Genomic DNA, 27,316 nt, shown 5'->3' with positions numbered 1-27,316 from the left:
GGTCCAAGAACACACACACAGCGTTAAGAAAACTGGATATCCATGTGCAAAAGAATGAAACTGGACCCCAATTTTTTTTTTTTGGTCTGCACTGGGTCTTAGTTGCGGCACGAGGGATCTTTTTTTAGTTGCAGCATGTGGAGTTCCCTAGTTCCCTGACCAGGGATCGAACCCGGGCCCCCTGCATTGGGAGCAGGGAGTTTTAGCCACTGGACCACCAGGGAAGTCCCCTGGACCCCAATTTTATACCACTCACAACAATTAACTTGAAATGGATCAAAGGCTTAATATAAAGACCTGAAACCATAAAACTCCTAGAAGAAAACATAGGAAAAGGCTCCTTAACATGGGTCTTGGTAATGATTTTTTTGGAAATCATACCTAAAGTAGAAGCAAAAACAAAAAAATAAACAAGTGGCACTACATAAACTAAAAGCTTCTGCACAGCAAATGAAACCATCAATAAAGTGAAAAGACAACTTACAGAATGGAAAAAAAATATTTGCAAACCATATATCTGATAAGGCGTTAATATCCAAAATATACAAGGAACTTATACCCCCAATAGCAAAACTAACTAAATTTATAAATGGGCAAAGGATCTGAATAGACATTTTTCCAAAGACATACAAGTGGCCAACAGGAACATGAAAAGGTATTCAACATCGGTAGTATCAGGAAAATGCAAATCAAAACCACAATGAAATATCACCTCACCTTTGTTAGGATGGCTATTTGTAAAAAAACAAGAGAGAACAGATGTTGGTGAGGATATGGAAAAAAGGGAACCCTTATACACTATTGGTGGGAATGTAAACTGATACAGCCATTACGTAAAACAGTATGAAGGTTCCTCAAAAAATTAAAAATAGAACTACCATATGATACCACTCCTGGGTATATATCAGAAGGAAATGAAATCAGTGTCTCAAAGAGATACCTGCACACCCATGCTCACTGCAGTATTACTCACAATAGCCAAGATATGGAACAGCCCTCATGCCTTTCGACAGATGAACAGATAAAGAAATTGTGGTATACATATATACACAATGGAATATTATTCAAGCCATAGGAAAGAAGAAAATCCTGCCATTTATGACAACATGAAAGAAACTGGAGTGCATTACACTAAGTGAAATAAGCCAGACAAAGACAAATATTGTATGGTATCACTTATATGTGGAAAAGTAAAAAAAGCTGATTTTATAGAAACAGAATAGTGGTTGCCAGGGTCTGGGGTCTAGTGAACTGAGATGTAGGTCAAAGGGTACAAATTTTCAGTTATAAAAATAAGTTCTGAGGATTTAATGTATAGTACAGTAACTACAGTTAATTGTACAGTACTGAATATCTTAAAGTTGCTAAGAGTAGACCTTAAGCATTCTCACCATAAAAAAATGTTAACAATGTGAGGTAATGGATATGTTAATTATCTTGATCTTGGTAACCCTTCTACAATATCAAATCATTATGTTATATACTTTAATATAATACAATTATATTTATCAATTATTCCCCAATAAACTTGGGGGGAAAATAAAGAAATTTACTCTCATCTTCCCAGATATTTTGGTATATATACTTGTAAATATACGCCTTTTTTTTAAAGAAAGATTTTATAATGTGGCTTTTTAAATTAACATATATTATACACTGAACAGAATATGAATAAAATTGATACAGAGAATATGAAATAAAAGACCTTATTAAAAGAAAGCAAAACATTCTTATAGTGTTATCATTTACCCTGGAAATTTCTTGATCTCATTCAATTTTTTTTTTTTTAAGAATATGTTGGGGGTAGGAGTTTATTAATTAATTAATTTACTTTTGCTGTGTTGCGTCTTCGTTTCTGTGTGAGGGCTTTCTCTAGTTGTGGCAAGCGGGGGCCCCTCTTCATCGCGGTGCGCGGGTCTCTCACTATTGCGGCCTCTCTTGTTGCGGAGCACAGGCTCCAGACGTGCAGGCTCAGTAGTTGTGACTCACGGGCCTAGTTGCTCCGCGGCATGTGGGATCCTCCCGGACCAGGGCTCGAACCCATGTCCCCTGCACTGGCAGGCAGATTCTCAACCACTGCGCCACCAGGGAAGCCCTCATTCAATTTTTTAATGTGCATGTTAAAAACATATAGAGGTGGGCTTCCCTGGTGGTGCAGTGGTTGGGAGTCCGCCTGCCGATGCAGGGGACACGGGTTCGTGCACCGGTCTAGGAGGATCCCACATGCCGCGGAGCGGCTGGGCCCGTGGGCCATGGCTGCTAAGCCTGCGCGTCTGGAGCCTGTGCTCCGCAACGGGAGAGGCCACAACAGTGAGAGGCCCGCGTAACGCAAAAAAAAAAAAAAAAAAATGTATAGAGGCAAATTTACTGTATTTTTATTGTATGCTATTAAATTTTTATAAATGATTGCTTCATGTAGAAAAATTCCTCTAAACATAATTTATACCATAAAAGGCTTTACACACTAATAGAATCTAGTATATTAGATTAATACTTAATACTGGTAATAGAACTGGGCTTCTATTCCTAACTATGTAAGTAGGTAACCATTAGTGAAATGCTCTACTATTTTAGAATTTCATTTCTTCATTCAATTAGAGGTAAAGTATAACCATTTATCTGTAGGCACTGGCCACTATAATGTACAGTGAAGCAATCTGCAAAAACTCTACACACCTAAGAATTACTTAGATAAGTATTAATAATATATAAACTACGAAGAAAATAAGGGAAAGGATTTGGAGGCCTTCAAATGAACAAAAAAAATATGCTTACTTAAAGAACACCTTAACTTTCAACAGAATAATCAATCTTAAAGGGTAAAATTTTCGAGTTTTAAAATTTCAAATGTTTTAATACTAATAGACATATATATGAACATTCACATTTACATCCAGTTATCACGTTCTGCATGATAACAATGGTAGCTGCTGCCAACATTTATTAAAACTTATGTCCCATCACTTTTATGGCAAAAAGTGCTCAGCGTGTTACATATATTTTCTCATTTAGTCTTCAGAGCAACTCTGTGAGGTAGGTATTTTTATCCCAAATGTAAAGATAAAGAAAGCCAGAATTTAGAGGACTGAGTAATTTGTTGACAGTTACAAAGTTAGTAAATGGCAGAGTCAGGGGTTAGTTAAACCAGGTCTAACCTTCAAACCCAACCTCTTAACCATAATGCTATATATTCAACTCAACAGATTATTTACCTAAGAGATTCTACATGCAAGTCATCCTAGGCATAGAAAATAATGAAGAAAAAAATGCCATTGTCTTAAAGAAGCAGCTCAGAATTTTTTAAAAAAAATATTTATTATTTGGTTGCATCAGGTCTTAGTTGTGGCATGCAAGCTCCTTAGTTGTGGCTCACAGGCTCCTTAGTTGTGGCATGTGTGCTCTTTGGTTGTAGCAGGCGGGCTACTTAGTTGCAGCCCGCAGGCTCCTTAGTTGTGGCATGTGAACTCTTAGTTGCAGCACGCCATGTGGGATCTCCTTCCCTGACCAGGGATCAAACCCGGGCCCCCTGCATTGGGAACATGGAATCTTATCCATTGCGCCACCAGGGAAGTCCCAAGAAGCTTAGAATTTTTACACAAGTATATTTAGTGCTAAAATAGGGCCTGGCGACGTGGTTGAGTGGGAAAAGTCTGGACTTGAAATTTTACAGACTTGGGTTTGAACCCTGTTTCTACCCTGTTACCTTATGACTTTATACAGTTGCTATCTCCTCAGTTCTCTCATCTTAAATAAAGGGAGGAGAGGAGGCAGGGATAACAGTCCACCTCAAATGACTTTTTACGAATTAAATGAGGTAACATATGAAAAGGTGACTAGTATAGTGACTGATACATGGTAGTAGGTGCTTTATAAATATTAATTACTATCTTTCCTAAAAATGTTATAAGAATATGAAGATAAGAAAGATAAATTCTGGTTGGAGAGAACAAGTAAGGACTCTTATTTTTTGAGGAGATGGTATTTAAACCAATCACTGAAAGATGGGGGGTGGGGTAGAGAAAAGTAAAACATTTTAGGTAAGAAGAGAGTAAGGGGTATGTTTAGGGGATAATAGCTGACTCAGGTGTCCAGACTACAGGGTATTTCATAAAAGGAATCAGTACATGATTCTGAAAAGATGGGCTGGGTCCTCATCTGGAGGCCTCAAATTAATTCCCAGCTAAAGGGTTTGGGTCTTATTTTATAGACAAAGGAAAACCACTCAGAGATTTTGTTTGTTTGTTTGTTCTTCAGGAAAGTGACATAAGAGTCATGTCAATGTGAATGATGACTTGGAGGGGATGACCTCAGAAGCCAGGAAACCAGTTTAGAAGGTTATTATAGTATCTCAAGAAAGAAATAATTAAGGGCTGAAAAATGTCAGCTATTGTAGGAAGCACAAAACACATAAAAAAAATAAAAATAAAAATAAACCACTTCATAAATGACTGGCTGAAGAGGAAAGGAAAGGAATGAATCAAAATAATCTCCTGATTTTGGTAACTGGAGGGATGGTATGTTTTCTAACCTAAGACAGGGAATGAAGCCTAATATACATTAAAAGACAATGGCAATGATAAATTTGCATGTAGCATTTAAAACCAACGACATAATCTCTTAACATAATATAGAAAGGGACTGTCATGAACTTTGATATCTCAAAAAAGTACCTTGGGGCTTCCCTGGTGGCGCAGTGGTTGAGAGTCCGCCTGCTGATGCAGGGAACACGGGTTCGTGCCCCAGTCCGGGAAGATCCCACATGCCGCGGAGCGGCTGGGCCCGTGAGCCACGGCTGCTGAGCCTGTGCGTCTGGAGCCTGTGCTCCACAACAGTGAGAGGCTCACGTACCGCAAAAAAAAAGAAAAAAAAAAAAAAGTACCCTGAGTGGCCATTATTTAGCTATGCAAAATTTAAAGAAAACTATTAAATAATTTTAATCTCAAGGTATCCAAATCTAAGGATCTTTAACAAGTCATAATAAGAAATAAATGAGAAATTACTTACTTGAATAATTTTCAAGGGAGAATCAGGCTGGTAAATCTGAAGTCTAGGTACATAATGAACCAGCATGTGAAGCATGTTACAAGCTACATGGGCTACTGTTTTATTTGTAAACTGTAATAATAAGAAAAAAACAAAAAAGCACTGTTATAAAAAATTTCTTCCTGATATTATTCATCTCTGCATTAGCTGCTAAAAAATTTTAAATTGTATACATGTTTTTTTTTGTCATTCTATATTTGTGTTTATTAAAATATTATTAGGAAGATAAATATACACCTGCAAAATAAGCAAATCATAACACATTCCAAAGATATAATTAACTTTATTTTTTCTTTGTAATGTTTGACTGTCCTCATTAAAGTTTTATTCCATTTTCTCTTACCTGGATTTCTGGAATGGCCTCTAAACTGCTAATCTTGTTATCCCATCTTTCCCCATTGCAATCTACTTACTATACTCAATACTTCCATATTATCTTCTGAAGAACTGTTCTGATGCTGACGTTCTCTATGCTTAAAAATCTTAGATGACTCCCCAATGGTATAAAGTCAAACTTTTTATGCTTATCTTTCTATAACCAAATCTCACCTACTCTTCAAGCCCTGACCACATACTTCCTCTTTCCAGTCTTCTGTGATACCTAAGTCAAAGTGACCTCTGCTTTCTCTGAACTCAATCAGCAGTTTATATGCACCACTCATTTGGTTCTCTCAGCTTTTTATATTTTATTACTTATTTTAATCTTTTTCAGCCATCATATTATTAATCTCTTCAATCTAGTATTTATATTTCTTTTTCATTCTGGTATTCCTTACTCTGCCTAGCAAAGCACCTCAAACATAGTATATACTCAGAAATATCTGTCAAATAAGTAATATTTGTACTTTGTGTGTTTAGAGTTCTATACAGATATTATAATACAAGTCTTAGGACAAAAAATAATATCACTCATCTTTTTACAAATAAAAAATATCCATTTATTCATTCAGACTCTCCAAATAATTGGGTTATTATTTCTGAGCAAATCTTATTCTGGTCACAAAGAGGGCATTTAACTTGAATGATAAAGCCAAAACCTGAATAGCTCAAGAATTCAGGAAGTAATAAAGATCGAAGGGTAGGTTACAAAAATACTGATTAAGAAATGATAAACAGCCTTACAAATGTTGTTAAATGACTGGTTTCCTTTTTAGGAGTCATCCATATTTATCTTAGGGACAAAGCCAAATATATAAAAAGTTGAGATAAAACAGGTCATCACCAAGATATCCTAAAATCAAGAGTAGAACTATTCTTAAGGAAAAAGTCGGAATCAAAGAAATAATGTAATAATGAATTAATTATTCTGTAAGGGCACAATATATAATTAACATTTAGAGAAAAATAATCATACATTCTATACTATCTTAATATAGTCCACTAAATATTTATTTACTTACCTTTAAGGAAACACAAATTACATTCAGAGCTTCCTTAATTTGAGGATGATGAGACTCATGGACTAGTTCTTCACAAATCCAAATACCTAAACTGCAAAGTGCTACACACCTGCAGAAAAGGCAACCAATAATGATACAAATAAAAGTGGATGAGCGTTTAAGTGAAATGACACCACCACCACAACCAAAACACCCACAACCAACCAACCCAGAGTGAACATGCACTGTTTAGGTGACTTAATCAATTTGTTACTCTGTTAATTAATCAATTTATTGCTGTTAATTAATCAATTTGTTACTTAGGAAGATAAAGTGGAGGAAAGCACATCCCCCAAACTCTAAGCCTTATTTTTTTCAATTTAATTTAATTTTTATTTTATATTGGAGTATAGTTGATTTACAATATTGTGTGTTTCAGGGTATATAACAAAGTGATTCAGTTATACATATACATACATCCATTCTTTTTCAGATTCTTTTCCCATATAGGTTATTCCAGAATATTGAGTAGAGTTCCCTGTTCTAAGCCTTATTTTCAACTATAATTTATTACCAAGATCATAGGTGGGGATAACACACAGGATCTTTCTAACAAACCCATATTGATAAATTGATATTGTCATAAAGCTTCCCAGACAAATATGCAACCTGCTTTCAAAAAGGAAAGAGTGGGGACTTCCCTGGTGGCACAGTGGTTAAGAATCCACCTGCCAATGCAGGGGGAGCAGGTTCGAGCCCTGGTCCGGGAAGATCCCAAACGCCGTGGAGCAACTAAGCCCGTGTGCCACAACTACTGAACCCACGTGCCACAACTACTGATGCCCGAGCGCCTGGAGCCCATGCTCTGCAACAAGAGAAGCCACTGCAGTAAGAAGCCCATGCACTGCAACCAACAGTAGCCCCTGTTCACCACAACTAGAAAAAGCCTGCGGGCAGCAACGAAGACCGGATGCAGACCAAAATAAATAAATAAATAAATAAATTTTTTTTTTTTTTAAAAAAGGAAAGTGTAATTTTATTGACTGATAGCAGCAGTCAGTAAGATATTATTTTCATATTTTTTACATTTAACATAGCTAGCTACAAATTCTTTTTAAAACAAATTGGGACCACAAATAAAATTTATACACTTTATAAAGGAATTCCAACAGAAACAGAACTTGGAGATTTTTTGTTCTGTTTCCTCATGTCTTGTGAAACTTCAGTTCCCTACTTCAACTGAGTTTCAGCTTGAAGAAAGTAATCTGATGATCAGAATCAGTAAAAATTCTATTAGTGTGTTCAAGTATAAGCTTCTCATGAAGCATATAATGTTTATAAGTATTAAAAGAAAGTCAGCTCCTTCTAGTTTCCTGATATATCTTGCATGTCCTGATACTGATATTCTTAAATTAAATTCAGTAGAATGCTAAATTTCAGAACAATTCAATGCAGAAATATTTTTCTTCCTGAACATAATGGATCAGAAGTTAAGTCCCTTCTTTCAGTCCATCAGTGTTAATGCTACTAATTTACTATCAAAACTATAGAAAGTCTTCTATGTGAGGTCTACAGCTTCCTTTCTTCCCTACTGTTGTCCACCCATCAATCTTATGTAACATTTATAGATCTAAATAACCAAGTGACAGCTTTAGCAGTGGAAGGAGCTGTAATCCTAAAATAACAATAAACTCTGAAGTGAAGCAAAGTTCTCCATAGATGCAGCTAACTAAAGACACAGTAAAAGGCACAGACTGGGAGTACAAATGCTTAAGTTTTTGTTTTTTGGTTTTTGCTTTTTAAAGGTTAACATCAGTTTTTGTGTGTGCATGTGTGTGTACAGCTTCCTACATTCTTCAAGATGTCAAAATAATCTAGATTATTCCCAGTATGGCTCAACTTTCTGCTACTAGTCAGATTCTGGGGTATAAGCTTCTAAGGCCTTACATTCCTGAAAAGTATAGGCAAACAAGTTTAGAAAACGTTTAACGTTCGACTTCTGGGATTTTCCTATACTGTCAACGAGCTATCATGTTAATGATTCCCAAGTGTACATCTGGTCAATTATGTTTTAGGCTTTGATATTCTTTCACCTGAGAGGCAATGAAGTTTTTTTTTAAAAAAAAAAAAAAAAAAAAAAAGGCAGGGCTTCCCTGGTGGCACAGTGGTTGAGAGTCCGCCTGCCGATGCAGGGGACACAGGTTCGTGCCCCAGTCTGGGAAGATCCCACATGCCTCGGAGCGGCTAGGCCCGTGAGCCATGGCCGCTGAGCCTGCACGTCCGGAGCCTGTGCTCTGCAACGGGAGAGGCCACAACAGTGAGAGGCCCGCGTACCGCAAAAGAAAAAAAAAGGCAGAAGATGTAGAATCAGAAGCTATAGGTTCAATTCTGGTTCTGCCACTTATTACTTATGCATCTAATAAGGCTCTGAAGACAAACTGTCAGAGTTTTAATCATGGCTCTACATTTTCTGGGTGATAGGGCATATTACTGAAATTCTCTGAGAGTTGTTGTAAAGATTAAGTGAGGTAATAAAGTGTTTAGAACAGTGGCTGACACGTAGAAAAGGCTTAATGAATGTTAGTTTTCTAAGCCATCAGTTTCTTGCTAGCAAAATTGGAAGAATAATGATGATTCCAATAATTTTTTAGAATTGTGATGAGGATTAAATGAAACAATATTATAGGAATATCCTCATAAACTTAAAAGGTTGTCATTATTAACACAGAAAATGCTAGGGAAAGAATATCGAAAATCATCAAATTTGGGGCTAAAGCTAAAAGAAATGAAAATGTGGGATAATGGAAAAGACAATGTCATTTTCTGGAGTAGCTGAGCAGTATTAAAATAGAATTAATGTTGAAAAAGAATTCACTCAAAAAAACTTGTTTTTAGTTACCTTGGCTATTAAGTAAGAAAAATACACAACTGAATTAAAAAGCTGGAGCTATGTCTCATTTAAGAAAATTGCTCATTACTTTTAGTTGCTGGAAAAAGAAGAGGTTTAACTTAGAATTAGAATCCAAACGGTCAAAGTCATGATCTGTACCTTCATGAACCTTGAGTCAAATAATGTGTAGATTATTGAAAAAGACACAGCTTTGTGGAGGTTCAAGAAATATAAAATAATGATATATGATATTTGGGGGAAAAGAAGGAGCATGGTATGCTATTGGCAACCTGCTTTTTTTTTTAATTGAAGTATAGTTGATTTACAATGTGTTAGTTTCAGGTGTACAGCAAAATGATTCAGTTATATATATATATTCTTTTTCAGATTCTTTTCCATTATAGGTTAGGCAACATCCTGATTTAAATCAACCTTTTTGAGAAAGGTTTAGTAACACAGACAAAATGCCACAGTTTTCACTTCTTAATGAGACATTTAAAAAAAAAACATTCTAAAATCTTATTTACATTCTATTTTTTAAAAATATCCTGATCAAATATTTATAAATATTAATATATACTATTTTCTTAGATATATTACTTTAATAAAATTGAAATTAAAATTGAAAATAAAATTGAATTAAAATATAAAAATATTTTAATTCAATTTAACAAACATTCATTGGGTAACTAGTACCATATTTCAAGGTACTACATAAGAGACGGTGACAAATATAATCTGAAGGGAAAGCAAAATCTACTTAAATAAAATTAAAAGAAATCATTTTGGACACAGAAGGTGAAGATACTGAAGAAGGTGACTAGGATTTTATTTTTTTTACTGAAGGGAAGGTTCATACTTAAATAATGAAAAAATGTATTTAATCATCCAAATAATTTAAATTTGTGATTCAGAATAGCTTTTGTGTATCTGAAACAATCTGGACTGCTAAATAATTCCGTTAACTTCTAAAATAAAACTACAAACACAGAACAGCTATGTCAAGTCTTAATATCTGACTTACCGTGCAGGACCAGAGGGCTCATCTCTTGCCGAGCTTAATACAGTTTTGATTATAAGTTCCTAAAATGAAGGAGAAATATTAGCAATGACTAAGATTTTTCATTCATTTATTTAACAAATATTTATTAAACAGCCACCACGGACCCAGGCACTGTGTCAGGCGCTAGGGATACAATAGCAAAATAAAACAGACATTTTTCGTTCTCATATACATACTTTTAGTATATTCCAATGTTATGCATAAAATTAGCTAAATAAATAAAACAATGGTATGGTCTGAATGTTTGTGCCTTCCCCCCAAATTCGTACATTGCAATCCTAACCCCTGAAGATGATGGTATTAGGAGGTACTTAGGCCATAAGAGTGGGGCCTTTATGAATGGGATTAATGCTCTTATAAATAAGAGACTCCCACAGAGTTCCCTAAGCACCTTCTACTCTGTGAGGACACAGCAAGAAGGCACTGGCTATGAACCAGGAAGAGGGTCTTCACCAGAATGTGATTATGCTAGAGCCTTGATTTTGGACTTAGCTTCCAGAACTGTGAGAAATTTCTGTCGCTTATAAGCTACCCAGTCTGTAGTATTTTGTTATAGCAGACAAATGATTTTTGAAATTTATCACCAAATGTATATGTTCAAAAACTTTTTTCCTGATTAGAAGAGTAATAAAATGCTCACTATAAAGATAATTAAAGCAGATTTAAGAGCTCAAAGGTATGAACAAAACTTTTCACAACTTTGAGAATTATCATTTAAAAGAAAGCTTCCTCTTCTTATGTGTGAGTTTTGGGATAAGTGCTAGTTAATAGTTAATATGGTTTTTAAAAATCATTCAATTATTCACTCACTAAGGATTTTTCAGCTATCTAGATTGTAAGCTCCTCAGAGGAGTAACCTTCTACTTATCTTTGTGAATTTAGCACCTAACCCAATGGCTAGCAATGAATAGGTACTTGGAAGCTACCTATTGTTTAAGCCCAAGAGCTTTCTATGTAATAGTGTTATTTTGGTTTTTTCTTTTAATCACTTCAGCCATTACTGCCTATACAATGGCCAGCAAAGGACAAGGCCACTCTGATCATACAAATCACATATAGTAGGCTAGGCTAAGCCCAAACAAACTCAAAACGGCCTAAGCAAACTGAAACTCTTACCTATCTTTGACCTTCAGGATCTTCTGAAAATAGAAGAAACCAAAGCCATTACATCCCTGAATACTAAAGGTCAATTTGTATAGTTTTAATTAAATATCATTATAAATTTGCATCGGCCCCTACAATTTTATGTTTAAGTGAAGTTCACTTGTTTAACAAATGTTTTGGGAGAATATTCTACATGCCAAGCAACGTGTTAAGCTCTGAGGATATAGCAATAACTAAGACCTTGTGGTACTTATTTGTCTAAAGTATAAATCAGACACTGAAAAATAATTACAAGTGTAATTATTACAAATGTTGCACAGAGAAATACAGGTGGTATGGAAAGTATATGCAAAACTACTGACAAAAATTTGATTTAAAACATTTCTTTCAGAGAAAGCACAAGTTTAAAAAAAAAATCATCAGCATGACTTCTGAGGAGATAGAATGCCCCTCTCTCGTCCCTTCTTTATTCTCTTTTCCCTTCTAATTCTAGGGCCAATTCAGGTCAAACAGAGACCATCTGGCAATTACTATAACAAGCACAACTTCTTAGGACTGTTAAACCTGTGGGAATTTATAATACATGGGCATTCAGTTAGAGACAGGTCTTGACTTAGTGACGGAATTATTCACTACCACGCACATTGCTGGGTCCAGAGCACTAAGTGCCTTTCTCCTAACTACGAAACCTGACCTCACCACTCCCCTCTACCCTGGTCTAAGAATTACTGAGTCCAGAGGACACACCTTCCCCTTCAAACAGAGGCTGACCTCTACAGAGGCACAAAACAACTTTTCACCAATTTTTTTTACTTGAAATTTTTAAAAAGGCTTGTAAACAACAATTAGGGTATGTCTACTCCTAATTAGACACTATCTTTTTTTTTTTTTAAAGATTTACTACCTGGGTAAGCAATTGTATAGACAGTTCAATTTTGCACCATCTCTTATTCAAGCCTGTTAATGCTTCAGGTACATGGGATCTCCACCCCAATTCCACAGTTTCCTATAGCAGACTAGACTATTCCATTACATTGTTTGATTCATCACCTTGGAAAACTGGGAGAAGGAGACAGTCAAATATGCAGGTCGAGTGCCATCTCAATCTTAGAAGCCTTACATTAGCAGCATAGTATATGGCTCATGGGATTTCAATAAATGTTCAGTGAGTGAATGAATGAATCCTAAGATAATGACATGTGAGTGGGTTCAATAATGAGAAAATATTTCCAAAGTAATAGTTATAAAAAAAGGTTATGCTCCTAATGGACATTCCAGCCTTTGTGTCTGAGGGGTACAGCTGGCTAAAGTTCTTTAACAATTGTGTGGATTTCAAGAGGAAAATGAAGAACACAAATTTTACTGAATATACTGTTAATGATTATAAAGTCATTTAAACGCTAAAAATTAGCACCTAATTTCTTACCTTAACATCTGTAAATTGAGACACAGCAATATCAGGAATGTTGGGATGGAGAGCAGGCAGTTCACAATATAAGTTGGGAAAGCAAACCAAAGATCCAAGAAGAACTTGTGCTTCCACTCTTGGTGCCTATGTATCAGATTTTAAGAATCTTTAATTATCAGAAAAATTACTTTATTACCTAACCAGATTACACAGGGAAGTCAGAGTACAAGCAAAATTGAAAAGGAAAGGGGAACACAAAAAGATTAGGTTTTCATCTATACTTTCCACTAAAATTACTGTTATTCTCAATAAATGCAATGAACAAATAGTAGAGCTTTCTTTAAGAGCAGCTAATAAGCAGAAATGTGGGTACAGCTACTGAGTATGTAAACAGGAATACAGTTTTCGCTAACAGCATAAAATTACCCTGATTTTGAGGAAAAATATAAATACTTTCATTCCAAAGGCAACTCACACATCGTAACATATTGTTCTAATGAGCAGAAGACTCATGATCTCTAGATTATATCCGTTACTATCTAAGGATGAATAAAGTAACTAAGGATGAAAATGGTCAATATATCTTCAAGACACAGGCATTAGTCTAGATGTGTTCTATGATATTATGCACATGATAAAAACACTACCTATACTACTTACTAAAAACAAAATTAGAAATTATGCTTGGACTGCAGATGAAGGTAACTTTTCATCTTTTTTCCTTAGCTGTATTAAGCCATTCCTGAAGTATCAGCACTGAACATTTCTTTTTTCTTCTGCCTTCTTGCATGCCCACCTAACATCAACATCCACCTACTGATAAATTGCTTTGTTTACTAAAATACCTACAAATTGATTTATATGTTTAATAACACCTAACAAAAATGCTAAAACCAATCTATTAGAAATATAAAACTTCTTCTATTTACATGAAACAAGAACCTATCTCCGAAGGATTTCCTTGTTAATAAATGTTATAACAGAGGTGATATTATGATTTTCAACGAAACAACTCATTTACATATTAAAAAAATAATCTAGATTTACAGATACAAGGCCAGCAGTATAATGGGGTGGGGTAAGCTCACATCCACCATCCTGATTTAAAATCAATTTTACTATAAAAATGAAACTGAAAAACACCCCCAATATTTAATGATAGAGATTAGCTAAGGGTTTTTCTTTAAAGTTGGATAAAAAAACTGGGAATATTCATTTAAGTATGTGGGGCATAATGGGAGGAAGAACTGGAATGGAACTGTAATTAAGAAAGGCAAAACCTAATCAAATTACTTTGAAATCTGCCTGGGGGCGGGGGATTAACAAAAGGAAGATGATATGTGTGGGATCTAAAATGAAACTCCAAAGAGCAAGATTTAGACTGTGTATCTCCAACACCGTCCAGAGGAAAAGACTGCCCATAACCTTACAGTGGAGATGTGTCAGGTTTAATTCTTGTAATGATTTGGCTTCCTATGCAGCCTTTCTCAATAGGTGTTCCTCATAAGAACCACAGAAAACAGAAAACAACTGTTTTTAAAATTTTCCCAAGGATGTTACAAAAGTAGTATCCTTCTAGATAGGAGGACGGTTTAGTCACATAAACTGGATGCCTGGGCTTCCCTGGTGGTGCAGTGGTTGAGAATCTGCCTGCCAATGCAGGGGACATGGGTTCGAGCCCTGGTCTGGGAAGATCCCACATGCCGCGGAGCAACTGGGCCCGTGAGCCACAGCTACTGAGCCTGCGTGTCTGGAGCTTGTGCTCCGCAACAAGAGAGGCTGCGACAGTGAGAGGCCCGCGCACCGCGATGAAGAGTGGCCCCCGGTCGCCGCAACTAGAGAAAGCCCTCGTGCAGAAATGAAGACCCAACACGGCCAAAAAACCAATAATAAATAAATAAATTTAAAATGGATGCCTAAGGACATCAGGGCTGTAGGAAATGTGCCAACTACTCGTCTGGAATAATCAGCCAACTGAACAGTTATAGTTTTCATAGTAAATGCATTAAAAAATGGCATTGGTTTATGCATCAGGCTCCTCTGAGTTCTATCAGCTTTTGCCAGTATCCAAGAGATTGATAATCTGTGTACTCTGTTAATACTAAAATAGCCTTGTAACTTGTTTACCATCTTTAGTTTGTCTTCCATTTAATCTATTCCCAGTTTAATACACTTATTTAACATTAGCAAAGCACAGATTTAATCATCTCTCTCCCTACTTTAAAAAATTCAACTGTTTATCTAATATAAAATATAGCATTATAATCTGATCCCTGGCATTAACAGACCCTCCAAGATATAGTCTAAAGCAGTGCTTCTCAATCTTTACTGTCCATACCAATTATTTGGGATATAGTTAAAATATATATTCTGTTTCAGTAGGTCTGGGATGAGGTCTGAGATTCTGCATGCCAAATGTTTCCGGTGTGCAGACCACATTTTGGGTAGCTGGGATCTAAAGTACCTTTCTGTTCTTTGTGTCTACTACTCTCTAGTTAGACTAACTAGCTTGTAAACAAAATGAATTATTTGTCATTCCTAGGACACAGCTTACTCATGCCTGTTTCCCTATGCCTGGAATACCTTCCCCCTTCTCCATTTTCACTCATAAAAATACTACTAATCTTTCACGGACCTACTCAAATATCTTTTCCATGGAACCTCCTGATATCCCTTAAAAAAAAAAAGATCTCTCCTCTGTCTTAATTACCAAATAATTTTATTTTGTTTAACAAACACTTAAATTGCACATACAATGTGTCATATAATGTTCCAACCATGTTACAAATACTAACTCAAATCCCCATAAAATAACCAGATGAGGAAGGTTACCTCCATTTTATAGATGAAGAAACTTAGACACAGAGAAATCAAGTAACTTGCACAAGGTCTCACCGCTAATTAAGTGGCAGAGCTGGGATTTGAACCCATGCTTTTAACCACTATGCTAAGCTCCTCCTACTGGTACCTCTTTGTTGTCCTACATTCTATAGTTGTTAATATATTTTTCTATCTTCCCAGCAGCAGACTATATGCTCCCTGAGTACAACGTGTATCTCATTTATTCTATATCCTTCTATATTCCACACAAAGGAACACTTTGTACACAAGGGGAAACAAAAGTATAATAACCACAAAAGGGCTTAGCACCATGTTGAACACATACTAAGTGCTGAATATATATTTACAGATTCAATTAATAAATACCTATAACCATGATGCTGTGCCAGGCCCTGAAGATACCAAGATAAGTAAGACATGATCACTGTTCTCCAGGAACTAGGGAAACAGGGTTAATAACTAGCTATAAGTATAGGTTGTTCTCTTATTTGCACATTTCCTCTAGGTGACTGTATCCAGTTTCATGGCTTTCAATAGCATCTGTAAGCTAATGTCTCCCAGTTTTACATTTTTGGTCCAGACATCTCCTTTGAGATCCTGACTTGTATATACAGTGGCCCTTCTGACATCTCATGGGTGTCTAACAGGCAGCTTCCTATGCCCCAAATAGAACTCCTTTTCATTCACTGTTGGTCTTTTGCAGCTTATAAATGAAATAACATGTTAAACTGCTTTGCAAGTTTTATAACTAGCACTAGTCAAGTATGACTGATTTTTCTTTCCCAAATACTTTTAGTTTTTCCCAGTAGACATTCAGTTATTTCTCATTTATACTTTGTTCCAGGGTAATCTTTCTAAAATACAAATGTGATCATGTCACTCTGCTTAAAATCTTTCAACGGCTACTCATTCTTTCCTTAGGATGAAATCTAACCTCTTGAGCACTACAAACAGAGTTACTGCCTTCCTCCTTAGTTCACTTCTGCCACTTATATCTGAACATGTTCCAGTTATACTAAGTTACCTGGCATTGTCTCACAGCTCCAAACTGTATGAAAAATCCTCACATGCTGTTTTAGAGTTTACTCCTAGAGCATATTTCTGGGTTACCTCACCTATATTTCTTTCTTCTCTTTTGCTATAGCTCATTGCCCATTTTCAAAATTTTCTTCCCTCCCTGTTTGTTTCCTTAGATTTCCTCAATTTTAAATTGTTTTGCTTATCAGATTTAACCCATTTTTGTAGCTCCTGGGTCAATTTATCAAATAATTTTAGTACTTTCTTACACTTCAGAATTGTTTACTTTTTTTTTTAAAGTGGGAGAGACAATCAATTCTAATTAAATTACATATCTTCCTGAATATCAGTTTGTTATATTTTATCAACAATGGCTCTTCCTTTGTTGCTCTGTTAGATGAATCTTGGTTAACCGCAGTTTGTTATATTATGAAGGACAGGAAATAAAAACTTACATTGAGAAAAGCTGAAGAAGCCACTCTACCAGCTGCTACAATAAAATCCATAATAAGCATTGTGGCACCAGGCAAACCAAGTGAAAAAAATTGAGGTGAGCAGTGCTTGATGATTGTATTGACAATATCCTTAGGAATAAAGAAAAGAGGAGAAGAAAAATATCACAAATGTAATCTTGGGTATCAGCTAATCAATATCCTTAAAAATAGACATGTATGAAATAATAAAACAGGTAATAACTATAACTCGTTGGCTAATTGGAAAGACTAATTTTAATTCTTCCAAATAATCCATGCTTTGTACTATATTTTGTCACAGGAAAGTAAACTGCAAACACTTTTCTTTTTAACTGACATCAATACAGCATTTTTTTTTTTTTTTCACCCTAGAGAGCCAGTTAGAAGGGTCTCTACTTCGGAGGGTTAAAAATATAAGGCCCAGGCTTCCCTGGTGGCGCAGTGGTTGAGAGTCCGCCTGCTGATGCAGGGGACAAGGGTTCGTGCCCTGGTCCGGGAAGATCCCACATGCTGTGGAGGGGCTGGGCCCCTGAGCCATGGCCGCTGAGCCTGCGCATCCGGAGCCTGTGCTCTGCAACGGGAGAGGCCACAACAGTGAGAGGCCTGCGTACCACAAAAAAAAAAAAAAAAAAAAAAAATACGGCCCATGTGTTGTAAAACTTAATTGCAGAGTAGTTCCTTCTGCCACCTATTTGCTTCCACGTGATAACTCTGATGTCTGAAGTTGCATGACCTGTTATGTGGCAACTGGAGAAATTCTCTTTTTTAGAAAAATTGAAGTCCTTTGATGATAGACATCTAGCCTCAGAAATCCAGAGGTAGGCATTTTTAAGGGAATATTCTCAACTTGGTTGTTCATTCATTTTGCCTTTGGAATTTACCATGAGGATGCAGTATAGCAGGTTGTATTACTCAATCCAATTTAAATGAACGCTCTTTATCCAGTAATTAAGAATATCATTTTATTTGAGACATGTTTATAAGGTAGAACACAATAATTATTTCAAATTAACACAAGAAGTTTTTTCACTTTTCAGAAAGATACATTATCATCTTTTAATATTAATTTAATGCTCCTGAAATGAACTGCAAGTGAAATTTAACCACGTTGTGATTACAAACATTTACATTACTTTGACAGGCAACTTCCTGTACTTTTCAATTTTATGGCCAGGATCAAGACCTGTGAAGTAATGTTCTAGAGACATATTTATGACTATCTAATGTAATGACTATATTGATGCAAATCAATATACTTGTCACTATGGTAATACAATTTATAAAAATAAGAAAATGTGATGTGCTGACTCTTAGAGTAGAAAAAAACCTCTGACTGCTGCATGACTAGCTGAGCAAATACCTAAGTCCCAATTGCCAGTTATCAAGTAACAATTACAAAATACCTAACAATAAGTACATTAGGACATTAAAGGAAGATGTTGTCCGTGTAAGCAAAGGATGTTTTAATCTCTTCAAAGAGTGAACAGTTCTTATAACATTAGAAGAAAGATGCACTTAATAATCAAGTCAATCTCCCAACTACAATAGCTTGTTTTGAAACTATGTTTCAGAATAAATGAGGTTATAAATGGAATAAATCTGTAAATAAATTACAATATAAGGGAATGTTTTTAATTCTACACCTTGAAAGTCAAGAGTTAAACAGAATAAAGAATCAAAGATAAACTTATAAAGCGACTTGTTACAAAGTACATATATTTACCTGGTCAATATGAAGTAATCCACAGTGCATTATGTTGTAGAAGTGTGTTAGGAAATCTCTATTTGGAGAAACATCTTGTCTTCTTTTCATTGTATTACAAATAAGTTTATAGGCGTGTAATTTACCTTGCTTATATTTATCAGTTAACATGGTTGCCTACAATTGAAAGATGTTGTTTTTAATACTCAAAACCAAATACTGTTTGTTAAATACTGAAACAATTGAATATAGCAAGCTATATATTTGTTTTCATTTATTTCTATGTTGGCCCATTTTCTTTAATGAACTAAATATCAGGATTCCTGAAATTATTTTTATCATTAAAATGATACAATGTAGGTGTGAATAACTATACAGTGTTTCACTTAGGAAAATGCACCAAACATATCATATAATACTTAAAAGAATTAGTTCTTTAGAAGTACTAGCATATTCTATAACACAAAACTGAGGTTTACATTTCATTTAAATACAATAAAAACATAATTTACTATATTCATTTTTGTTTTAGTAATAAAAATGATGCAACCTAAATAATAATTTTGCTAGGCCCACTCTCCTCTCTATATAACCCCTAATGGTTAGTTAAAAATTAAGTGTTCTACAGGGAACTATATTCAATATCCTGTGATAAACCATAATGGAAAAGTACATGAAAAAGTATGTATATATATATGTATAACTGAATCGCTTTGCTTGCTGCAGAGTAGAAATTAACACAACATTGTAAATCAACTATACTTCAATAAATTTTAACAAAAGCAAAAAAACACAAAAACACACAAAAAACAAAACTAAGTGCTCTAGAAGACTACACAATAGTCTTCTCTCTCTCTACTGTTTGAGACTGACCACATACTTATTTACTAAATGAAACTTTTTAATTAATATTTTATATATTAAGCTTACCTTGAAAAGCCAAGGTGTAAGAATTCTCAGTGGAGGAATTAAAACCGGTGGAGAAGGGGAGGTCAGGTTATCAGTTGAAATGCCGAGGTTATCTCTAATCTGTAATTTTCAAATAAAATGCAACAAACCTATGAAAAGTGTTCTCTTTCCCAGTTTGTTTTACCTTAAACTTGAGATCTAGTTCCTACCACTAACAATATATTTAAACATGGTTAAGGCATCAGTTCGTAGTGCGGGGGTGGATGTTATCTAAGGCTTTTTCTGTACTTCTTAATACTTTATTTTTCTTTCCTTCTCCCTTTTTATCTTTTTCTTTTTTACCTTAGCTAGATTCTGCCAAAGTTCACAGAGGTAATCAAAAACTTGAGCATGTATTTCAGGATCCATAATAGCGTTGACATCTCCCAAAATACCTAGCATTCTTCGCCACATTACAGTAGCAACATCAGCATGCCATCCTGTGAGAGTGCCCCCTGCCATCACACTACAGCATTCAGATGGAAATTCACTGATTTCTATAGAAAAAAATAATTCACTGGTGTCAGTAATTTTTCTAGAGAATTGATCACAAAAACACATAGGAGTCAAATTAATAATCTTAAATATCTACAAAAGTGAATAAAAGAAATGTTAAGATGCATCAGTGTTATTTTTTCCTGGTAAGGTCAAAACCTCGCTAGTTCGTAATTCCTTATTTTGACAATAATTACTTATGCAATAGGGCATCTATCTAGATTTACCTAAGGAGAAAATGATGCAGATAACAGATGGAGAAATTTACATTTGACATAAAGATCATATTTATAAGTACATACTCTCTATTTAACCTAATAGCTACTTCAAGTTCCATCATCAAATTAACAGAAAATCTCAGGCTGAAGACAGATCCTGTAGGAAGTCTTCCTAAGCCTATTTCTTTGTAATTAAACCTTCCAAAGAAATATATTTCTGTATTTCACAATTAAGTCAGGCCTAGCATTAAAAGGGATATCACAATGGCATGAAAAAAATAATTTAAATATAATCTAAAATTTCCATAATTACATTTATTTTGTTTATTAATACTGGCATGATTATATATAAGACATATAGGTAACCTAGGGTCTTAGTCTCATTTCTGTCACTAATTATGTGATATTGTACAAATTATTTAATAACCTCCCTGAAGCTACAGCTCCTCATCTGTAAAATAGATGCTTTAGGTAGGTATCATTATAGATCTCCTCCAGCTTAAAAAAAAAAAAAAAGCCATAATTCTATGCAATGTATATAACGGAAAAGGCAAAATCACTAGAAAGTCAGTAAAGACTTTTTCCTGCTTGATAATATGTCAGTGTACTGATAATTTACAAAGTCATACACAGTATATGTACATCCTTTACTCTTAATGTTTAACTTTTTTCTCTGCATGTAAAGTGTACAATAACTGAGTATATTATTAAAAAGTTACTGGACAGTCTTTCACAATAATAAAAACAGGTTTCTGGTGTAAATTCACTAAAATAAAATTTTAAAAAAACACTACAGGGTTAACTATCACTGTTAACATCTCCCTATTCTACAGAACCTTCATAATATAGTGATAACTCAACTGATTGGTAACTATGAAGGACATTATTGGAACAACTGAGGATAACTGACTATAGACTAAAATTGCAATGATGTATCAATGTTAAATATCCTGAACGTGGCCCTTATATTATGGTTATGTAGGAAATGTATACTTATTTTTAGGACATACTTGCTCAAGTGTTTAGGTGTAAAGGGTCTGATACTTGCAATTCACTCTTAAATGGCTCAGAAAAAAAAAAGGTGGGTACGGTGGGGTTGTTTTAATGGGTGTGTGTGTGTGTGTGTGTACAGGTAGAGAGAAAGATAAAGTGGTAAAATATTAACAACTGGTGAATTTATCTGAAGGATTTATGGGTATTCATTTTACTAGTCTTGCAACTTTTCCATGAGTTTGAAATTTTTTCCAAATGTTGGGGAAAAAGCTGAAAATAAAAACCAAAAAACTGCAGGCCAAGAGGAGGAAAGAAAAGGTCAGAAATAATCTACAAACCAGAAAATCAGGGCTAGGTAATTGCATATTAAGAGAATGAGGGCTTCCCTGGTGGTGCAGTGGTTGAGAGTCCGCCTGCCGATGCAGGGGACACGGGTTTGTGCCCCGGTCTGGGAAGATCCCACATGCTGTGGAGCGGCTGGGCCCGTGAGCCATGGCCACTGAGCCTGCATGTCCGGAGCCTGTGCTCTGCAACGGGAGAGGCCACAACAGTGAGAGGCCCACGTACCGCAAAAAAAAAAAAAAAAAAAAAAAAAAAAGAGAGAATGAGTACCTTAAAAGGGGGGGCGGGGGGCAGAAGTCACATGGTTTTAAATTTCTTCCTTTGGCCAGAGAATAAATGTGCTGCACTACCAATGAAAACTAGTGTTTTACATTATTCATTATAAATATCTTATCAGTTGTGTCCTTGACCAAATTTTCTGGCATATTTTCAAAATGACTTTTTATCCTGATGCTTGTTACATGATGTAGGACTTAACAAAAATAACTTTTTATTAACTTGCAGTTTCTAAGGTTTCCTAGTCACTTTTAAACATTTACTTAAATATAAAAATACTTCATTTGGACTGCCTACTTTGATTCAGCAGGTTCTTCAGATAAAATATTAAGAATAACGATGCCAAATTATGTATTTCCTGCTTTAGGAAATGGTAATGTAAATGATAATATAACATACAAAAATAATGTAACCACTAATACCAGGACTATAATCAACTATAATAAAATAACAAAAATCAGAATGCAAATATCTTTCTTTAAGGGCAAGAAAAAAAATGTTATACTAATTAATTTCCCAAAGACAGAAAAGTCCAAAAGACTTATAATAATATTTACATAACATATATAAAATAACCAAATTTAATATGCCTTATTTAAGATCTCCTGACACTAATGCCCTGAAAGGAAAGAATGGCAAAGATCTAATTTCCAAATATTGCCTAGGTCATCTGGCGTCTGTAGAACAGAGTGGTGGAGCTTCTCATCGAGCTGTAGATCCTTTTGTTCCATGTGATCTATATTCAGTGTGGAAGGAGAAGGTGTCTGTGACCTGGATCCCAGGGCTGAATGGACTGGAGAAGCACTTTCTGAACCTGTAAATATAATTTCATAAAATTACCACAAAGAATATATTCAATACCCTCTACCTAAGATGTAATGCTTAAAAGCCCAATAAAACACAAACTGAAAACATCAAAAGATAAATCAGGTTATAAACTGGCCAAAGAGGTCAATAAAATCATAATACTGTACAAGATTTCATATCTAGCAGTGTCATTCCATGTCTACTATGGGACTAGTGTGGAATGAGAACTGGACATACCAATTAATAGGGGCCATCAGTGAGAGCAAGAATGCCTACTTCCATTCCTGGTCCAGCTATAGAAACTCTGGTACCCACTGCTACTTTATTTCACTTACTTCAGGCTTGAGGCAATTCAGGAGAAGAGAAACTTGCCCATTGCTATATGCCACTAACATTGCTAGCCTTGACATCTTTCATTTAAAAGCATATTTTTGAGAGTCAGCTATGGTTTTGCATATATTAGCATTTAATTCCTTTTTTATTGCTGAGTACTATTTCAATGAATACTGGATGGATGAATACATTACAATTTGATTATTCATTCACTGGTTAATGGATATTTGGACTATTTTCAATTTAGCTACTGTGAATAATGCTGTTATGAACTTTCACATACAAATGTCTGAAATAAATACCTAGGAATGGTCATATGGTAAATGTATGCTTAATTTTAAAAGATACTGCCGTATTTTTGCAGAGTGGCCCTACCATTTTGCATTCCCATTACAATAATGTAATGTATGATATTTCCAGTTGCTCCACTCTCTTCAACACTGGTATTGTGTTTTTAACTTGAGCTGATTTATTATGTGTATAGTTGTACCTCATGGATTATTTATATTCCCTCATTACTAGTAATGTTGAGTATCTTTTCATCCAAATTTTCATCTAAATTTATGTTTAAGGACAGCTACAGTAAAAGGTGTTTATTGTAAAATAAGAATTCTTCTTTGAGTAGTAACTTAAATTCTGTAACAATCAGACTGTGGATACAACCAAACTGGCTCAGCCCTCATTCTGCAATGCGCAGGCTAAAGTTCTTACTTATCCTCTGGTAGAAAAGATGTGGAATAGAAGAATGTGAAAACATAGGATGGGTTCCTGTGAGTATTTCACTGGCCGAATTTCATCAGTTTGATTTGGCTGAAGAAATGTGCCTAATTCAGACATGCAGACATCACTGCTCCAGTCTTTCAAGTTCCAGCCAACCACAGGATGCAAAAACCACCCTATTGATATTTCATCCATCATCCATCAAAGGGGTGTCAAACTGCAGTAGGAACCAGAGTGAATCTGGATAATACAGTGGAACTCTTGAAGTATGGGCCACAGGCTGCTCAGGCTCCCTCTGGTCACGGTACTGCTCTTGGAATAATGTGGCCCTGCCTTTCATGACTCAATTTCTTGGACCCCACTTGTCATATTATTGTCAGGTTTGACCACACACAAAAAGTTGCTGAAAAGCATAATTTACTATATTAATTTACTATATAAATACAGAATATTAGTATACTGAGAAACAGACCTTATTTTAGGTAGTGTGCTTTATGTTTGCAATAATAAATAGTTTACCAAAGAAATCTACAAAAATCTAGGCTAACTCTGAAAATCAATGAAAAAGGTAAAGTGCAGTACCTCAACTTTTTTTGGTTATTTATTTAAAAATTGCTGCAGGAAATGCTCTGGTGCAAACATACACAAAATTTTGCCTACGGTATTAGGAGTTCATAGAGTTCCCTGAAGCTTATCCATGTGGACTCCAGGTCAAAAAACTCTTATATTAATGTTTTTTTCCCTCCATTGTTACATAAAGATGAGTGAAAAAAATAATACTTAAATAGTAATAAGTAATACATAAAATCTATCAAATATAAGTCTGAAAAGGTTCTTTGGTGGCTTAAAAAAAAATGCACTTAAGGAATACACTCCCTTGAGTAACTTTACCAGTAACCGTTGCAACTTCAGTACAAAAAGCTTGTTGATTAAGACTGCTTGTTTCCGAATCGATGTGAAGTGTGGTTAGACTAGCCACTTCTTGCTCTTCAGCACTCTGATAATGGCCAGAACCTGAATCCACATCAGCAGAGGATGCATTCCCAGTATCAGCTCCAAAGCCAAAATCTATAGGCAGAAGAAATGCTAGTGTACAGAAGTTCCAATTATAAAACAAAAATATTTACAAAAGAGACACAGCTACTTCATCAAAACAATTAAATATGAACATTCCCCCCAAATTAATTCTATTTACATACCACTCAGGCAAGGGTAAACCATGTTAACACTTTGAAATTTATAATTAGAAACAAATTTTTAAAGATCCTCATAGCCTATTATTATCAAAAATAATGATAAAAGGACAGAGCCATACAATATATCATCACTATTCTTATCCCTGTTTTCTGATAGCTGGAAATATACTTAACTGCTTTTCAAGTTTTCTAATCTCTAGAAGAGAGATATATATAATAAAAATGCCAGATACGTGGTAAGAGTCATTTTTCTTTCAAATCATATTTCCAGTCCAAGATCAGAGTAGTATATAATCCATGAGGGCAAGAAACATAATTCTCCAATGCATCTCCCAGCTCTTCACAAAGTTGGTTCCCAAGATTTTGACTTTCTTCTTTTAAATTTTGGTACCCTTCACTGACTGCCAAGTGTAATACAGAATTACAGCAGAAAAGCTATGTGGTAGTAATATAGCACCAAATAATATCACTGATGTCATTTTAACATGAAGCAATTATCCAAGTCAGGTTCTGGGTACCATAGCATTGAACGTAACTGTACTGAACATGCTGAAGCACTGACCATAACTAGACAGTGGTCCCCGAATACGACTTCATGAAATGGTCCAACTCATAACCATGACTGTCCTTTATTCTAACACCAAGTCCATCCTTTTTCCTGTCTATGTGTCTGGTCTTAAAATATCATTTGTTCTATGAAAGAAGAGTGCTTTTTTGTTTTTTAAATGCCTTTAGTTGGCAAAATAAAGAGGTCTCAACTTGAAGTGATTCCCTAAAAATTCTTTTGGAGTTTCACTGAAAATGAAATCAAAATATGTATATGGGAACCCCTAAGTAATGTTAGAGAGGAATATGATGGTTACGTAAACTGTCAGTCAGTCTTGAACAGAAAACAAATCAACAAAAAACCGTACTGCTCAAACAGAAAAAAAGATACTTGCTGTCAAATTTTCGGCCATCATATTGGAAAGCGCTGAAAGAATCCGAATGACTATCTGAGCTGATAAGATCACTGCTCCCTGCACTGGCAGGAGAAGTCCATTCTGAGGGCACACCTGGGTCATCAATAGGGCGCATTTGGTTCTGCTTGTTCAGAATATCAGGGAGGTCTTTGGGAATTTCGAGGCTACCTGGACTACTTCCTCTTCTTGTCATAGTCTAAAAATTCAAGAAACATTTTACGATTAAAAAATTTTTTTGAATTCTCATTAAGCATGTGAAATCTTTAATTTCCAAGACAATCATCACAATAAATGTTGAAATTTAGGGCATTAAGTAGGAGTGGGGGAAACACTAACTGAAGACTCCGTGTAACGGTATGGAGCTGGGTCCTGAACTACTGTTGGTCTGGCTAAAGCAAAGACTCAAATACCATTTGGTGCTGGGCCCAAGACCCTGAAGCCTCAAAAGGATCCATGGGGTGAATATTAAGATAAGATAGTAGAAAGAGCAAAGTATTCAAATGGAAAAAAAAGAGGCAAATGGAAGAGGGAATTCCCTGGCGGTCCAGTGGTTAGGACACTGCACTTCCACTGCAGGGGGCATGGGTTTGGTCCCTGGTGGGGGAACTAAGGGATCCCCGCAAGCTGTGCAGTGCAGCAAAAAAAAAAAAAAAAAAAAAGAAAAGAGAAAAAGAAACAAATGGAAGAGATAATGGAGGGAGGGAAGAATGACAGCAAGGATGTCATTCTATGATGATTACATATAATGATTCTATAACTTTTTTCCCACTCAAGGAAAACAACTTAAAAAAAAAAAGGAAAATGTAATGGAGCTACAGACTTTCACTAAAGAGACAAGTTGAAATCTAAATGGAATATTGTCCTTTAAAAAAAGCAATTCCACATATATTTATCTTTCCTTAACAATTAAGCATCATTTGGAATAAAACTGCGTCTATTTTCATTTTGCCTTAATTCTAACACTCAAGATAAAGATGACTTTAAAATCTATTCCAAAGTTATCTGTAATGATTAAGTAGCCGATGTTAGCATGCTTTCAAAATGGTGTGAGTTGGGTCAGAAGACCTCCATTGTTATCCTTCCTGATGAGGGCTGACAACAGGCAT

At 35.2% G+C, this 27,316-nt stretch overlaps 1 protein-coding gene across 1 annotated transcript in view; it reads right to left on the bottom strand.

The window, feature by feature from the left end:
* The window catches only part of RALGAPA1 (Ral GTPase activating protein catalytic subunit alpha 1), a 220,967-nt gene that overhangs the window by 81,655 nt on the left and 111,996 nt on the right, over positions 1–27,316 (bottom strand). The window contains exons 20-30 of the mRNA XM_082647208.1: positions 26,190–26,406; positions 24,944–25,120; positions 22,854–23,006; positions 20,172–20,365; positions 19,851–19,949; positions 18,942–19,097; positions 17,201–17,329; positions 12,906–13,031; positions 10,337–10,395; positions 6,444–6,552; positions 5,005–5,115 (exon numbers count right to left, since the gene is read on the bottom strand). Of these exons, the coding sequence (XP_082503334.1) occupies positions 5,005–5,115; positions 6,444–6,552; positions 10,337–10,395; positions 12,906–13,031; positions 17,201–17,329; positions 18,942–19,097; positions 19,851–19,949; positions 20,172–20,365; positions 22,854–23,006; positions 24,944–25,120; positions 26,190–26,406 (1,530 nt within the window). The remainder of the gene's footprint in view (positions 1–5,004; positions 5,116–6,443; positions 6,553–10,336; positions 10,396–12,905; positions 13,032–17,200; positions 17,330–18,941; positions 19,098–19,850; positions 19,950–20,171; positions 20,366–22,853; positions 23,007–24,943; positions 25,121–26,189; positions 26,407–27,316) is intronic.

This window comes from Grampus griseus (assembly GCF_964374135.1).
Source record: "Grampus griseus genome assembly, chromosome: 2".
In the NCBI taxonomy this organism is placed as follows: domain Eukaryota; kingdom Metazoa; phylum Chordata; class Mammalia; order Artiodactyla; family Delphinidae; genus Grampus; species Grampus griseus.
The sequence above is the reverse complement of the archived record's forward strand: the minus strand, read 5'-3'. Positions and strand labels throughout refer to the sequence as shown.